Here is a 17,230-nt window from a genome sequence, read left to right as displayed (position 1 = left end):
CCGCAGTGTGCTACCACCTAGTGGCAATGATGTAAACCTGGCAAGGGCTAGCTGTGCACACAGTGAACCGTGCACATTGTTTATCGAATCCATACATATTTGGCCCATAAGGCAATTATGTCATATGAGTAGTGCATGAGCAAAAGCTTCTTAAAACGTGCACAAATGAAGTTGTGCTCGTGACCAAATTGCCAAGTTTCACAGAGACTAAAGGAGCAGTAGCATGGTAGATTTAAGTGCCACATCATTCAGATTGCAACTTCTATGTTACACTTAACAGCCTTCAAAGAAAAATAACCAATAAGTCACCAAGGTGTTGAAAGTTAGGGTGTTCCATGCTCTTGCACTCTTACACAGCAGCTGCCACTGGAAATCTGTCTTGCCCTTTCAAAGCAACCATCCCAACATTTGCCTGAAGTGATCTAGGGAAATTACGGAAAACCTGAATCAGGATGGCTGGACGCTGGTTTGACCCATCGTCCTCCCAAATGCAAATCCAGTGCGATAACCACTGTGCCACCTCACTTGGTAAATGTCATTGTGTCTGGCCGTGGATGAGCAAGTGATCGTATATATGGCAGAGTGGGGATGGGGAGGAAGAGACATAATAATAGAGAGGGAAGTGGAGGGAAGAGTGCGGAAGGGAAAGAGTGGAGGGGGGCGGGTGAGTGGCGTGGTTGGGGGAGGGCGAGGGGGGACTCTGGCAGGAGGGCGAAGGGGGAGAGCGGCGGGAGGGGGAGGGGGGGAGACTGGTGGGAGGGGGAGGGGGGGCCCCGAAACGGGAGAGGCGGCAGAGGGGGCCAGAGGAGGGGGCCGGAGAGTGGAGAGGAGGAGAGTGGAGAGAGATTTGGATGTGAGACAGAGGCTCAACAAGGGAGCGAAAGGAGTAGGCGAGGGATTGAGGTGAGGGGGTAGTCAGAGGGATGGCGGCAGTGAGGGGATTCCGAGGGGCAGTGAGGGGACGCCGAGGGGCAGTGAGGGGACACCGAGGGGCAGTGAGAGGGTACTGTGCATGACAGCTGCAGAGAGCGTCCCAGTGCCATCTGTGACTCACGAACTATGCAATTTGTGTCCGGCGAGCACCTTCTGTCTTCTGTCGCTTGTCACACTACTTATTGCAGTAGCTAGAACTGTACTGTACCTATTTTGCATGTGGCTATGCCATATGTTGTAAGCACTGCCAATGCCTGTCCTGTGATATTGTTAAATATACTTGTTCTGGAGGTGACACCATTTGTTGTTTTATGTTGTGTGTTTCAACATAATTAGCAAGAATGCTGGCAGAAGTAAAGCTGTGAGGACGGGGCGTGAGTCGTGCTTGGGTAGCTCGGTTGGTAGAGCACTTGCCTGCGAAAGGCAAAGGTCCCGAGTTCAAGTCTTGGTCCAGCACACAGTTTTAATCTGCCAGGAAGTTTCATGCTGGGCATTGTTTGTGTTCTTAACATAACCACAAACTACATGCATCATGCTATGCCAAGTGTGTCAATGGAAGTGATGGTACAGTAATTTCGGCAACAGCAGTTATAGGGGTAGAAATGTCAGGAAGCCTCGTCCATATTGCTCTCCTGGCCATTGACTACTAATCCACTACTGTTCCCGCCTTATGACAATATGGTGGAAGAGTGGGAAGCGTAGGAGAAGTGTCTTTCGTAGGACTTTGCCACATTCCAGGTAACAGATCGAGCCATAATAAAATCATTTTTGTCGTGGATCTCGGGAGGAGGAGGAGGAGGAGATTAGTGTTTAACGTCCCATCGACAACGAGGTCATTAGAGACGGAGCGCAAGCTCGGGTGAGGGAAGGATGGGGAAGGAAATCGGCCGTGCCCTTTCAAAGGAACCATCCCGGCATTTGCCTGAAGCGATTTAGGGAAATCACGGAAAACCTAAATCAGGATGGCCGGAGACGGGATTGAACCATCGTCCTCCCGAATGCGAGTCCAGTGTGCTAACCACTGCGCCACCTCGCTCGGTCGCGTGCATCTCACCCAATATGTACCAGATTTTGTGCAGACTGTCTTGTCTATGTAACAGGCACCACTGACCTTTGACGAAATGTGAGCTGCTGTCTTAACTACCTACTTTCACAGACACTAGAAGGTTACTGCATCCTATGTGGAACTTTATCAGTGTCTTAAACAGCCTAATCAGTTGTACCACATCTGGTGGGCTGAAGTGCAGTAGTTCAGTAGGAAATGGCATTTTGTGACTATTAAATAAGGAATCTTATACAGAGGTGAGGATTAAGGGTGCGATCATTAGGGGTGGCTCCGGAAAAGACTTTTCTCTGAAAGCTCTACATTAGGAGGACTGTACTTTGGAGGACATTCTAAAAATGGCCCAACCCTTCAAAGTTTCACAGGTCACAGGCAATCAATTAGGATTCTGGGGCATGGTGGTGGTTGTCACGTCAGACCTGGAAGAGACGGATCCACATGCTGCTACACTCTGGCTCCATATCGCTAGCCATGAAAGAAGTCTCAGCCCCTGACTGGTGCTGGATTCAGTCATGCCAGGGCTGTTTTCGAACACATGGCTGAGAGGACTGCCCTGATAGTTGGTCAGAGTGCGAGGCACGCCAGAAGAAAGGACATCTCGCATCTTTTCTATCACACTCTCGATGGAAAACACTCACCTCTACAGGAGTGCCTACTAAATTTTCAAACTTATCTCCAACTGGGAGTGCCACCCTTATATCCACAGCTTGAAGCTGTTCCATTTAAAGGACAATTCACAATCGCAGCAACATACTAAAGTGTCATACAGCACCACACCTTCCCTGTGGTTCACAGCATGGATACAGACCATCTATCTGGCCTTGATTCTTTTCCCATTTTCAGTCCAGCTGGGCACAGACTGCTTTGAGAATTGGAACCCATCAGTAAGGATTACTCTGACATTTTCTCTTGCGCTCTACAAAAAGTGAAGAACTTCACAGCACCAATTAAATTAAAGAAATCAGTGTGACCTTGCTTCTTCTGTGGATGATCTGTGCCACTCAAACCATGTGATGATGTCAAGAATGAGCTAGATTCATTGAGAGCTTTGGACATTATTGAATCCATGTCTGCAAATAAGTGGGCAAAATCTTTGGTTATTATGAAAAACCATCAGGGAAACTGTGTGTATGTGGAGACTAATGTTACGGACAATTCTCAGTCAGAGATTGACACATTTGAAAACCCGACAACCCACTCACTGCGCCCATGGGAGGTCAGTGTTTTTCAAAGGTCGTTCTTTCCATAACTTACCTACCTGGATGAGGATTTGCAGAAAGTCCTAGCAGTCAATTTGCTGCACAGATTGTGTCATTCCCAATACCTAGTTTTCATGGTGGTCAGTACCCCACCATTCTTTCAAAGGTTCTTCGAACAACTGCTGTAGGATATTGCGGGCTCTAGGAAGTATCCAGGTGTCATTGTGGTGACAGGAGCCAAAACAGATGAACACTTTGGAAAGTTGCAGTGGCTGTTATACACCCTCCAGTTTGCAGGCTTCAATCTCAAACAATTTCTCTTTTCTCAACTGTCGGTGGAATACCTAGGACTCATCATCTCTCACAAATGTATTAAGCCCACACACAAGCTGGTTGAAGCACTTCTTCGGCCCACAAATTTGAAGGAGTCCCTTTCCTCCTTGGGAAACATAATGTATTATGGAAAATTTATCCCAGATGTGCTGTTTATTATGCACCAACTCACAATCTGCAGAAGAAGTGCATGTCTTTTGTATGGCTGGAGACATGCAAACAGGGATTCAAGGCACTGAAGCAGGTGCTCCTGTTGGCATTATGTCTCACCATATTTCAACCGGGCAAACAACTAGTGGTGGCACCAGACACCTCTGAATGGTGGCTGTGGGTCGTCCTGGCACAGTGACACACACACACACACACACACACACACACACACACACACACACACACACACAAGTATCGGAGTATCAAATTGCATTTGCATCAAAGACGCTCAATACCATGTAAAACCGATATTCACAAATGGAAAATATGGGCCATTGAGATCTTTGCACTGAAGAAATTTCAATTTCACTTCATTATTAATCTCACTCTTTGGTCCTGCAGCAAAGCTACCTGAGAGGACTGTCCACCAACTCCAGCACTGCGCACTTGTTCTCAGCAGGTATAATTACAAAATTCACTTCCGCAATATCATTACACCTGCTAACGCAGATGCCCTGTCCCATCTCCTGATGAGCCCCAATTCAGAGGTTGACAAAAGTAAGATCTTTTGCTTCAGTTGGACGAAGAGGCTCATCAGGCAGTGGACACTTTTTCACCCATAACTGTGTGGCTACAGCCATGGTCAAGAACACCGGCTTACAACAACAGGGCTGGTTGGACTGCATTTCAGGTTGGGACTCCCACCTGTTGTAGCATTACTTCCACCTCTGCCACAGGCTAATCCTAATGGATGGAATTATCCTACTAACCGTGGACCAAAGGTCTCCACTGGTAGTTCCATTGGAACCTCTGTGCCCAACAATGTACGGCTTTCGAACCAAAGTCACCGGGGAGGGCGGGGTTCTTCATGACCTTAACTCCTCATCTGGCACCAGGTGTACTGGCCATGCATAGACCAGCAAGGCAACATCCAGTCTGCAACTGTCATCAGTGTGAACAACAACAAAGAGGCTCCCCGCCAAACATTCTCACCCTGGCTGACGCCCTCACGTCAGTGGGAGTGGATTCACGTCAACTTCATGAGCCCCTTTCTGGCTGACTGTCCTTCATTCACACTTGACATTTCTGTACATAGTCAATTGCTGGTCTACAAGTGCAAAGGTTATGGTCACAGTATCCAGCAGAATTTTCATTACTGAAGGACTTCCTCTCACACTGGTGCTGGACAATGGACCACAATTTCGCTGCCATGTTTGTGAGGAGTTCTGCCACAGGAAAGGCACCGAACACCTATTGTCTCTATCTTTCTGCCCCCAAATAAATGGTGAGTATGAAAGATTCATGCAAAAATTTAAATCACAGATGAAGAAATACGTGGTTGACTCTCCTAAGGATGACGCACAAACACTTTTTATAGTTCCTACAGGCTGACGCCAATGTGGGCAAATAGTTTGGGGGAGCTTTTACAAGGCCATCAGCTCTTCACATCCCTCAATCTCTCTCTGCCAATGCCTGTGAAGCTGTCCATGGCACTGTCTCCAGACTTCCAGCCGAGCACCCACACGTGTGTGCGAGGTTTGGGACATCATGACAAATGGATTCTGGCAGTCTTCTGGCAGTAGTATTGACATCGAGAGTTCACTCTGACTGAGGTGGACTCAATGGTGGCATGTCATCAAAATCAGCTTCGTCTGCCGAAGGGGACCTAGCCATCATTGCCTCTGGGCCCTCTGGTAGACACACATCACGCAAGGCCCCCTTTCATTTCTCTTCCACTGGGCCCTCTGCTATGTCCCGTTCTGCTCCCAGGCTAATCCTGCCCTTGGTTCTCAGTCCTGGTCAAATCTTTGTCTTCCTCTGTTTATAGGCTGCCCGAGATGAACCGGACAACACAAGATCAGGCTGCTGTACTGTGTCTGCCAGCACTGCCCCAAGCACTGCAGTTCCCTACCGCGCCAGAACTTAACATGGATGTAGAGTCATTTCTTGTAACAGTTTCAGAGCTACCAAGAATCCAACTGCACTGCTGGGTCATGACCTGCACTGCCAGGCCATCTAACACTTACGAAGACAGAAGCCTGGTTTGGAGCACTACCTGTACACCTGGCCAGGCGGGGATTAACTCAGCATGACACAGTTGCTGCTTCCCCATGGAAGAAGGTACGAGGTAACCCACTGAGCTACCAGGTTCACGTCTGGCACCAGTCGATGTCTCCAATGTTGGCTGTCACTCCACTGCTGGCGCACGCAATATGACAGTCACTCCATGTCCACATTGCGAAGCATGGTTGCCAGTTTGAGACACTGCGGCCAAGGAGCGGCACACAATGGCTGCGCAGGCACCTCCCTGCACCAACTGTGACAAACCGTCTACATATGTGATTGCCAGCCGGCTATCGGCCTCAGTCTGCTCTCGCTCATCATGCCCACATATACTATCTGCTGCGAGCTGTTGTCCTGTGACATCATTAAATATAAATTTCCTGGAGGTGTTGTCTTGTGTTTTTTATGCTGTGAGTTACAACATGGAGGGCCAATCAGAGACGGAGGGGCAGGGGAGGAGGAGGAGATTAGTATTTAACGTCCCGTCAACAATGAGATCATTAGAGACAGAGCACAAGCTCGGATTAGGGAAGGAAATCAGCTGTGACCTTTCAAAGGAACCATCCCAGCATTTGCCTGAAGCGATTTAGGGAAATCACGGAAAACCTAATTCAGGATGGCCGGCGACGGTTTTGAACCTTCGTCCTCCCGAATGCGAGTACAGTGTGCTAACCACTGCGCCACCTCGCAGTCAGAGATGGAGTAAGAAGGAGAAGTATTGGGAGGGGAGGGAGAAGTATTGGAAGACAAGGGAGAAGTATTGGGAGGGTTGGGATAGTGGGAAGGGAGGGGAAGGGCAGCACAGTCGGAGGGGGAAGCAATGGAGTGGGGCAGGAGAGGCTAGGCAAGAGACAGGGTGGTGCTGGAAATACGGGAAGTACAAGGAACAGCTACACAGCTTGGTGTGCAGCTTATGTTAAGTTCTCCGCATGAAATCTAATTTTGAGAGCAGTTCTGTGCTGGCAAGTGAGGCTTATGACGCCCTTTTTTTTTTTTTTTTAAAGCAATTCCATTAATGTCTGCTATATAACGCTGCAGATAACAAGCAATGAAATCGTCATTTAGCCACTATGCACAGCATTTCTGACTAGTGATAGTGCATAGCAAATACACTAAGCTACATACTGGCTTTTCTTTGTAAAATATTCTAAAACACAAAACACGAGCATGTATGATATGAATGACCATCGAAATTGGTGAAATGGGTTTTTGACCTACCGGACTTACCACGATTCTTGGCTGCTATGTACGCCACATAAGCCGGGGAATTGTGATACACTTTCAAATTTTTCTCATACTCTAACTGAAACATGAGAAGAAAAAAAAAGAAAGGAAGGAAAAGAAGATGTCAAGTGTGTACTATGTCTCTTTGATGAAGAAGATTAAAAGTCAATTATGGCCTTGGATCAGCTGGGAATATCCAGGTCAGTATGCTGTCAAAGGAAGAAGCATGAGTGACATTAAATGAAACCCTTGCGCTGGCACACAAAGTGGGACATCTATGTGGTTTGTTGAGTCTGTGCAAAGAAGCGTTCTACAGATATAAACAAATTATAGCACAGGGTTAGGAACACACAACATCCTAAGCCTCAGCAACTTTTTGAATAACTGTGTGCAGATGTGCATAAAGCAAGCGAACACAACCCTGCTGGATCACTTATGCATTGTCTAGCATGTTGCAGATCTCAGCACCACAGTGAAGACCACTTTGATGATGAACTGATTACATCCAGACTGATTTTAATGGATTGGTGCACACAATGATAATGTAACTAAATTCAGCGTAACAACCAGTGCACCCACTTTGGTAGTAGTCAATAATAGCTCACAAATTCCATGTATGTGAGGACTGTGGAATGTGTTTCTTCACAACTGCTTGCTTGCATATAATAAGCACACTTTTGGTCCACATAGCTAGTTCTTTTTCCTGGAGGGGGGGTGGGGACTTAATTCCAATATTATCACTACACAAAATACAGATAGAAATAATGTCATTATATGAAACCGAGGGCCCCACCAAAAGACATGCAATATTAAGGCAAAATTGTTTCTTAAATTTATTTACATATTCTCAAAGTCAAACACAAACTCGTATGCATCACTGAACACAGCTTTCATTTTATTTAAAAGTGATATACACAACTGCAGCAGACTGAAATTACATGTATGCACAAAAGCAATTTGAGGCACAGTGCATTCACAAATACTGTTTTATTTTATTTTCCTGTCCCAAATGTTCAGAAATTTTATTTTGCATGCAGAGTGGACCAAAAGAACATGTTATAAATATCGACAGTTGGAATCTATTACAGAAAAATAATAAGTCCTTTAAAAACAAAACTAGCAAATATCAGACACTAATAACGCAGTTGCTAGACTGGGGACATGTCACATGCAACTTATGTGCCTGAATATGAACACTGCTAAGATAATCATCATTTCTAAGTGATTTGCTGATGTCAAATATACAACTGGAGTGAACCTCAAATGAGCGATTACTAGTTTTAATACATCTACCTTCCCCTCACGAAAGGCAACGATTCTTTATAGAAATCCCCTCACTTTTACCCTAGATTCCACACAAAGTAAGTTAATAGCCAATAATGTGCATCAATGTTCAAAACTAACTTTAAGAAACATTCATGTTGGTTCTCTAACACAGCACATACACTATGGAAATGGGAAGCGGCCCATCATGTAGTAAAGTAAAGATACTTGTTTGTATCCAACAATTAATATTCGAAACAATCTTTGTTAATATACATCCACCATCAAACTGCTTAATTTTTCTGGCCCTATCAATGATACATTTGTTGCTACAGTTACTGACTGCAGAAAGATAATTACCTGAGTTCACCAACTATTGTCTCATTTACTGTGAAAATTGTAGTTGGGGGAAGTGGGATTAATTATCTCAAACACCTTACAGATTTCAAACTACTGTCTATGAATAAAGACTGATGACAGGACAGTAAAGACGGCAGTTGATTGAGAGACTTCACATGGCACATTTCAAATTATGTTAACTTCATTCATTCATTATTAAAGATCATCCACTACACTGTAGAAAATACTAACAATTCAAAAAAATGAAGATATCATAATTCGTTCAGAATAAAATGACAGTATAGAACTTTAAGTAACATCTATTTTACACTGTATGTGCGTAAATCAGATACAATGAAGAACAAATTCCTAAATGGACCAGACTGTCACCTTTTATTTGAAAAATGAATATTGAAAGACGTCTTCTGTGTGAGAACACTACCCCAATTATTAAAAATTCAGATTTTCTCAGAAACAATTCTAGCCATTATCAGTGACTTACTGATCATACATTGGGTAAAAACTGAAAGAAATCACTATTTTATAAAGGCTTACTTTTTTTAATTTTCTCTTGATGTATTTCTCACAAACAGTTAGATAAAAAAAATGAATTTGCAACAGATTCACAAGCTATCGAAAATGCAGACTTTGTAAATAAAAGTGTGTTAATACATGGTAATATGTTTTCTAATAGCTGCTGATAATGGCATTTGGGAAAACTGGACAAAACTGAAAAGATTATTTATTCTAAATTGTTCTTTCCCTCCACATGCAAGCTTAGTGTTTTACTGCTTGCCTTTAAAATTTATATATATTTTCTTTATTAGTTGATAAACTGTATATATTTCATAGTTTTGTGATTCCGTGCATCAGTTTTAGTTATCTGCTTAGTGCACACAATCTTCAGCTAAAGCAGAGTGGGTCAACCATTAGGGGACTCCTCATGCACTATTTCTGTAAAATGTGGAATTCAATAAACTGAGTAAGTGGCAAACTGATCGCTAGTAAGATCTACTATATCAAGGCACAATCCAAGCACTTACAATGCACTCAGTTTGCTGGAAAAGTGTAGAAGCAATTCCTACATAGTATATTAGGAACTGGCCTTTTATCTTGTTTACATGAAATCAGGTATTATTGACTTTCAGATTTCTGAGGCACATAAGCTATGAAACTGAGCTACAATTCCACACTCTTACTGGCAAATTACTATTAAAGAATGACTAATTATACCCCTAGCTATGAAGCAACCATTATTTACAGGCAGAAAGTCATCAACACAAACATGAAGGCCAGCACCTTTTACCATTACACAGAGGTTTATATGTATGCCAGTTCAAAGGTTTCATAAGAAGCAGGTTTTTATAACAAAGTGGGTTCAACAGACACAAGGGAATGTGCCACCCTGCAGTGACAGAGCGGGTCAAGACAAAATGAGGTGTGTATGCCCAGGGCCCACCATCAACTTCTGGTGGCCTACCTTTCGTCTTTGCAGTCATCCACGCCACATATGCTGGAGAGCTGTGATATGATTTCATTGCGTCGTTATATAACACCTGGAAATAGGTTCACACACAAAACAATATCACCAGACATCAACAATATTAAGAATAATGGATATAAATTACAAGAATTCATGTGCTGGATCATCTGAAGACCTAAATAAGCAATTACTTTTAAACATACTGTGACCCTGTTCAACAAAATAGATTCATAAGTCATAACCAAACAGAATTTAATTTACTCTATTAATAGGATTAATACTGGAAACAAAAGCTTTCATATGTTACAAGCTGCCTCACCTAAAAGGTTACCTTCAGCACACAGAACAACACTAAACATGGAAGATAACATGTTTTCTGACCGAAGTAACAAGTTACGGTAAGTGAGCAACTACATACGGAAAGGAATGAGCAGTGGTTCAGCAGGACATATAAAAGTGACTGCAGCTAGTAAACATGCTGTCTTCATTTAAGAACAACCCCCCTTCCCGCACACGTGCGCACGCACACGCGCGCGCCCACACACACACACACACACACACACACACACACACACACACACACACAGAGAGAGAGAGAGAGAGAGAGAGAGAGAGAGAGAGAGATGCTCTGTCCAATCACTGAGTTTATGTGGCCTACTATTCAATGTTTTGCCTACGAGGTGAGAGATTATCTTTCCTTAGTTTTTTGATCTTCCATTCAGCATGCTCCATTAATTTGAACATATATATGTTTCATGTAGAATCACCTCTAATCCTCTAGACAAAGTAGAAAACTTTGTACACAATAATTCAGCGAAGTGAAGGTTTTGTTACAATCTGAATTACACTGCTCTTTCTCATATGCTCAGGAGGAGAAATAAATCATTAGTGACCATCCACTTTCTCACAAACAATTACCAAGTAATACACTAAAAGAAAAAATAAAATCAACAATGTTGGTGTTTTCCCTTTGTCAGTCTCAGTCTGAGATTTCTCCCTGTACTGAACTGCTTTTGACAACTGATTGGCTGGTTCGTTCAATTGGGGGAGGGGACCAAACAGTGAGGTCATCGGTCCCATTGGATTAGGGAAGGATGGGGAAGGAAGTTGGCTGTGCCCTTTCAAAAGAACCATCCCAGCATTTGCCTGAAGCAATTTAGGGGAATCACAGAAAACCCAAATCAGGATAGTCAGACATGGGTTTGAACCCCATCCTCACGAATTAGAGTCCAGTGTGCTAACCACTGCATCACCTCGCTTGGTTGATGACTGATATGGAAGTTCTGTGCTTCAAGTATCATAAACATAAGAAAATACAAAAACCCAATTGCTGCGTGGTCTCCCTGTAAGTGTTCGCTGTATACATAGAAGGTCCAAAATAGATCTTCACATCCTTTATGACACCACTGAAATAAATTTCTGAGATGTGACTGTCTCTTCAAATGAAGAAACATAAAGAAATGCTTTTTGTTATTAAAGACGATTCACTGAATAAGAATGGACTTTCTAAATGAGCACTGAAAATGGTTAGTATAAAGGAAGACGAAAAGCCCTTAAGCTCAGCGTCTTCTAGCTGACAGAAGTGACACACTTCAACAGAATTCTCTTCCCCTCAATTGGATGATAAATTAATGACAGCAGTGCTATATGCAAGTCAAAATCCTCAATTCTAAGACTGATTTTTATACCCAGAGCCTTAACTAGGCATGAACTTGTTGGAAGTGGTACGTTTTCAATGCATTTACCTAAACAGTTATGGTTTTAACATGAACCCCACAGCACAGTATATTTTTCATATACAGAAAATCACCACCAGAGGCAAAAGATGAGAGAAATCCTAGAACTAACTGGGAAATTAATCTTGGACCTTTGGCACTGAACCATCAAGCCAAAAATATGTGAATTATGAACGTTCAGTGACAATTTGGAAGATCTCATCATATACAAGAACAGGTTGTGGCATAAGTTGGACCTTATAAAAGCTTCCAACCTTTCTTTCAGAGATTTGAAGCATATAAAGGAGCAGGCTTATTCACAGTTACACTGCAATACAGAACATTCTTGTCAGTACTTCCTGTATCCACTTCGATCATAAAAAGAATAGAGATGATTTAAGAATGACAATTTTTAGCTGTTGTGTATGAACTTAGATATCCCAGGGGAGTGGATGACAACTGAAGAGTAACAGACTTTCTTTCAAGATTTTTGTCCCTTCTTAGAATATTTGCTGAAAGAAATAATGAAACATGGAATAATGGTCTTGGCTTTGACAAATTAAAGACAAGTTTATCTTCTGAACTTTGAAATATTTTCAGTCAGTCAGTCAGTCAGATAAGCCTTCAAATAAGTGGGAGACTACAAAACAACTTTATTACGGAAAATTATATCACTTAATAACAGAATGATGTCCTCTGTTTTGGATCTTTTTGATTCGTGTCGACTTGACTGAACATACATTTTTGGCATATCAATATATAAAGTAACTACGTAAGATATGGTACACATGTGACTTTATATTAACTTCCCCCTCCTCCACCACAAGGAAAATAGTAACATCCAGTTATATAACTAGGGACCAGAAAAATTCTCATTTTGTAATAAATGCGAAATAAATGTGAATTCTACATCAAAATGCGAAAGTACTTAATAGACATTGTTTCACAGTGAATTATATCCAAATCAACTATTTATCAGAGATAGTTTGAAATAGCTTTATCTTCTGCATACAATATCGAAAATGTAGGCAGTTGCTGGCATTGTACATCAATTGGAAAGATAATGTGTGCAACATACTTGCAAAATAAAACGTACGGACGTAAAGATGTATCAATGCATTCAACGATCCAGTACCATGCCAGCTGTGGACGGTTGAATGGTATGGTTAATTTCCACGTTGCATAATGCAATGTGGAACTTAGTCATGGGACTTAGCATTTTAAATGAAAGACATGAGTACATTTGTTCGTGCGCTAAAGCTCAAAAGATAGTATAATGCAGACAATTTTAATGTGGCAAATTACGTGGCAGATGTTTTGAACCGTAGTTGTATCGAATACCGCTAGAGGCAGGGCCTGAAGTACATCGTTAACAAAACTCTACTGACATTAACAAAGCTGTCCTCGAATGCTATGTGCTATGTGTTGCTTTCTTTTCTTATTTTGAAATAAGTGAAGCGACTAATCCTGGTCAAACATGGATCTTGATTATGATTCTTACAACACCGGAAGAGACTGGCAATCCCTGTTACAATGTGTCAGTTCTGCTGTAGGATACTGCCCAGTGAAATGGAGGTGGGGGTTTGTTTTCCCGCACTGCTCCTTCCTCTGTGGTGGTCAAAATTCTCATCCATTTACACTCATGGCCATCTGCAACAACGGCCTACAGCACAACAGCAATTGGCAAACAAAACCTGTAACATTTTTTGACAGTGCCAAAATTCTTCCCGTAACATTAAAATCAAGTTGCTGTACACTCGGTTCTGCTACTACACTAAGTGACTTGTCAGTTCTATCTGTAGCATTGCCAAGCATGGACCATAGGTCTATGAATGCCCAAGAAAGGTCGAAATTAGTAGTCCGCAGATGTTTTTGATCTTCAAATTGGGCAGAAGAAGACAAGTAATGTCTGGAAACACCATATATCGGACACGCATTCACTTAACTGGCGGGAAAATGCTGCTGCCTTACAACGGACCAATCATTTTTGAAAGCTTAAGTGCAGCCAAACGAAGAAAACAAAGGCCTTTATGGAAGAAAAAAATGTTGAAGTTTTTGGAAAACTGAACATTCAATTTTCCAATCAGCATTTTTTTTAAACAGTCAATTCCAAAGAAATAATAATTTGTTTGTCTTCACTTACGTAGCGAGACAACTGTTTAAATTTGTGCATCTAATCATTCAAAAAGGAAATAAATGTGACAAATTTTCACAAAAACAGACATGAATTTTGCCCAAAATCGATGCTAAATTTTTCCAGTCCCTTCACACAAGCCGTAGTTAAGCAAAACATGTCTCTCCCATGGCATAAGCACTATCATATTGTAACTTGGTTTCATGCTGAGCTCACAAACAAAGAAAACCACGAGATTAATTCATTACAAACCTGACAAATTTTGGGAAAATTTCTGAAATGTCATCTGAGGAAGTAAACAACGGGGCCAATGTTTGTTCTTAAATCTACTAGTTTATCAATATACGACGTGCTATCCAAAATTTTCAGGACTGGTGCTGCCATCTGTTGAAAACTTTACCTTTGGACTAATGGTCACCGTCACCCTGGAAGTAGTTCCCATCCGCACGTACACACCGGTCCTTGTACTTCTGCCACTGGTCCAACGTTTTCTGGGAGTCCGGTTCTTTGAGGGTGTTTATCACAGCCAGCGATGCTTCTTGAATCCTTTCTTGAGTGTCGAATCGGCTGCCTTTCAACTGAAGTTTCAGTTTTGTGAATAGAGCGAAGTTGTAAGGTGCCAAATCTGGCGAGTACAGTGGGTGGGGTACAACCGCCATGTTGTGTTTTGCCAGAAAGGTCCTGGTGAGCAAGGACGTGTGACAGGGTGCGTTGTTACGATGCAACAGCCATTTCCCTTGACGCCAAAGTTCGGGCCGTCGTCGCTGCAAGTTTTCAAGGAGCCGTCACAAAACAGCACAGTAGTATGCAGAATTCACTGTTTGGTTGGGTGGGACAAATTCTTTGTGCACAATTCCCTTGGTATAAAAGAAAATTATGATCATGGTCTTCAGTTTGTTCTTCATCTGTCTCGCTTTTCTGGGTCTTGGAGAGCCCAGGCTCCTCCACTGGGATGATTGCTACTTTGTCTCTGGGTCATAACAGTAAATCCAGCTCTCGTTGACGGTGATAACCAACGACAAGAAGGTTGGATCATCAGATGCGGTCTGACAAAAGTCTGTGCACACTTCAACACGCTGTGCCTTCTGATTGACAGTCAAGATTCTTGGCACAAATTTTGCGGTGACACGATGCATGCCCAATTCATCAGTCAACATTCATTGACATGTCCCATAAGCAATACCCACTCCATCCACAAGGTCTTGAATGAGTCCATCGAAAATCGCCGCACACCAAACACAGAGTATTACGGAAATCACTGTGGACACGCAACACGTCCTCCCAGCTGAAAGCCACTCTGCACACTGACTCATCAGATGTGCAGCTCTTGCCACCTAGCGGTGCAAAGATCTACTACTCCTACTTTCCAGATGGCAGTACCAGTCCCAAAAATTTTGGATTCCACCTCATATCTACATCCATTCTTGGAAATAATTTTCCCAAATGGAAACAAATAAATGCATTACTGTGACACTGCCAAGGGAAAAAGAATGACATAAAACACAACAACTCTCTCCCAAACACAACAGCTCTCTCCCCCTCTGTACACACACACACACACACACACACACACACACACACACACAGTTTCCCTGGTTGGACCATCAATTGGTGTGTAGTACAGTTTTTACCAGTTTTGTTACCAGTATTTAAACTGTCTAAGCTGAGGGGCTCGGGTGTAAAATGTAGCTGACATTTTGGGCAAGAATGACTTATGCAGGATATGATGCAGTATCTTGCATTTAGAGTTAAACATATGAGTAAGTTTTCAAAAATAACCGCAGATAGCAGAAGAATACAGTTTATCCTTTCCTGGTAACTAGAAACCACTGCATGTATAACATGGTATGTGCGCCAAAATGACTACTAGGAGGAAGTTAAAGTTTAGAGGGAAGATGAATGTGAACAATACTGAAGTGTTAGAACGGCTATTAAGCATTGATTAAGAGTTTGATGACTGATTAAAATCCATTTTGCCAAGAGACAGAAAATAAAAGACATGAAAGTGGTTGTAAGGAAGAAAATTAGGTAAGAAGTGTCACTAATCGCGCATTTACACAATGACATCTGCTGTAGTTAACGTGTTATACATGGTATGCAGAGGTCCATGACCCACTGAGGCAATCAAACTGAATGATGTTCTTGCTTGTTTCCAATACTTACAAGATATTGAAAGTAGCTAAGAAATCCAAAGCAAATGATGAGAGCAATGAAAGTGAAATCTGAATACCAGTATTAATGTTTTCAAGTCAAACTTAGTAAATTTAATTACATTATACTGTCTAGTTAATATGCTATCTTAAATTATTATCCATAATTTTAATGACAAATTTTCTTGTGGTAAGTAAATATTTGCAATATCATGAATAAGACTGTATCTACATTTTATGACCATGAATAAGATGGTATCAACTATATAATTTTTGTGTACTGTTTCTTTTTTCTAATTAAAAAAAGTTTTGATTTTGTAACCTTACAGGTGAATTTTTTAATGTTCAAATATTTGATATAAAATATGAAGAAACAATGGAACATTGCAAATGCAAAATTCTATTTTTCATAGATTTTATAGCTAATAACTTCAAGTCATTTACCATGTTTTACACCTGAGCCCTCAATTAATATACCAGATATATAGAAATTAATATCCACTTCTTGTGTAACAGAAATAGCACGAATGGCAACTGACTGGTCTTCACTGAATTAGTAAATCCACTTATTTTTAACTACTCTAACACTGAAGTTGAGAAAATTACCACTAATAAGCAAAACATACTACTACCACTTCTCAATGCTGACAACGTGGCTCTTTTCACACAGTGGGTAACTATTAATAAGCATACTGTACCTTCTCAGCCTCATATTCTTCAACAAATTCAGTTTTTTCCTCTTCTGGAAGGTCTCGCCACATCTGACCAATAATTTTTCCGATCTCCCATAGTTTCAGCTCAGGGTTCTGAGCTTTTACCTGATCCCATACTTTTCGACTGTACCTCATATATGGCATCAATGGCTTCTCTGGAGGTTTAGGTGGCTTTGGTACTCTTGTATCACCCTAAGAAAGAAGATGACATATAAAACAAGTTTTCAATTCAAAGAATTAAATCTAATTTTTCTTTCAACTAGGAACAAAAAGTTTTCCAAGCAGAAAATGTCTTGTAGGAAGCCTCAGCTGTTTTTTCCATTCAATTCAAAGAATTAAATCTAATTTTTCTTTCAACTATAAACATTTTGAAACATGGTCAGTAAATTTTCTTATCAATGTCTTGTAGAAAGCCTCACTTGTTATTTCCATTCTGATTTATAAATTTCTTAATCACATGGCAAACA

The 17,230-nt window shown here is 41.7% G+C and overlaps 1 protein-coding gene across 5 annotated transcripts in view; it reads right to left on the bottom strand.

Annotated features, from left to right (window-relative positions):
• Positions 1-17,230, bottom strand: part of LOC124622618 (SWI/SNF-related matrix-associated actin-dependent regulator of chromatin subfamily E member 1) — a 105,607-nt gene that overhangs the window by 45,708 nt on the left and 42,669 nt on the right. For 3 of the 5 annotated variants that reach the window (XM_047148382.1, XM_047148386.1, XM_047148385.1), the window contains 2 exons: positions 16,749-16,955; positions 6,961-7,045 (listed from right to left, as the gene is read on the bottom strand). In XM_047148382.1, coding sequence (XP_047004338.1) covers positions 6,961-7,045; positions 16,749-16,955 — 292 coding nt within the window. Of the gene's footprint in view, positions 1-6,960; positions 7,046-10,048; positions 10,125-16,748; positions 16,956-17,230 lie in introns of all 5 variants that reach the window. The other 2 variants (XM_047148384.1, XM_047148383.1) reach the window with 2 other exon arrangements.

The sequence above is a fragment of the Schistocerca americana genome, chromosome 7, assembly GCF_021461395.2.
Source record: "Schistocerca americana isolate TAMUIC-IGC-003095 chromosome 7, iqSchAmer2.1, whole genome shotgun sequence".
Classification (NCBI taxonomy): domain Eukaryota; kingdom Metazoa; phylum Arthropoda; class Insecta; order Orthoptera; family Acrididae; genus Schistocerca; species Schistocerca americana.
The sequence above is the reverse complement of the archived record's forward strand: the minus strand, read 5'-3'. Positions and strand labels throughout refer to the sequence as shown.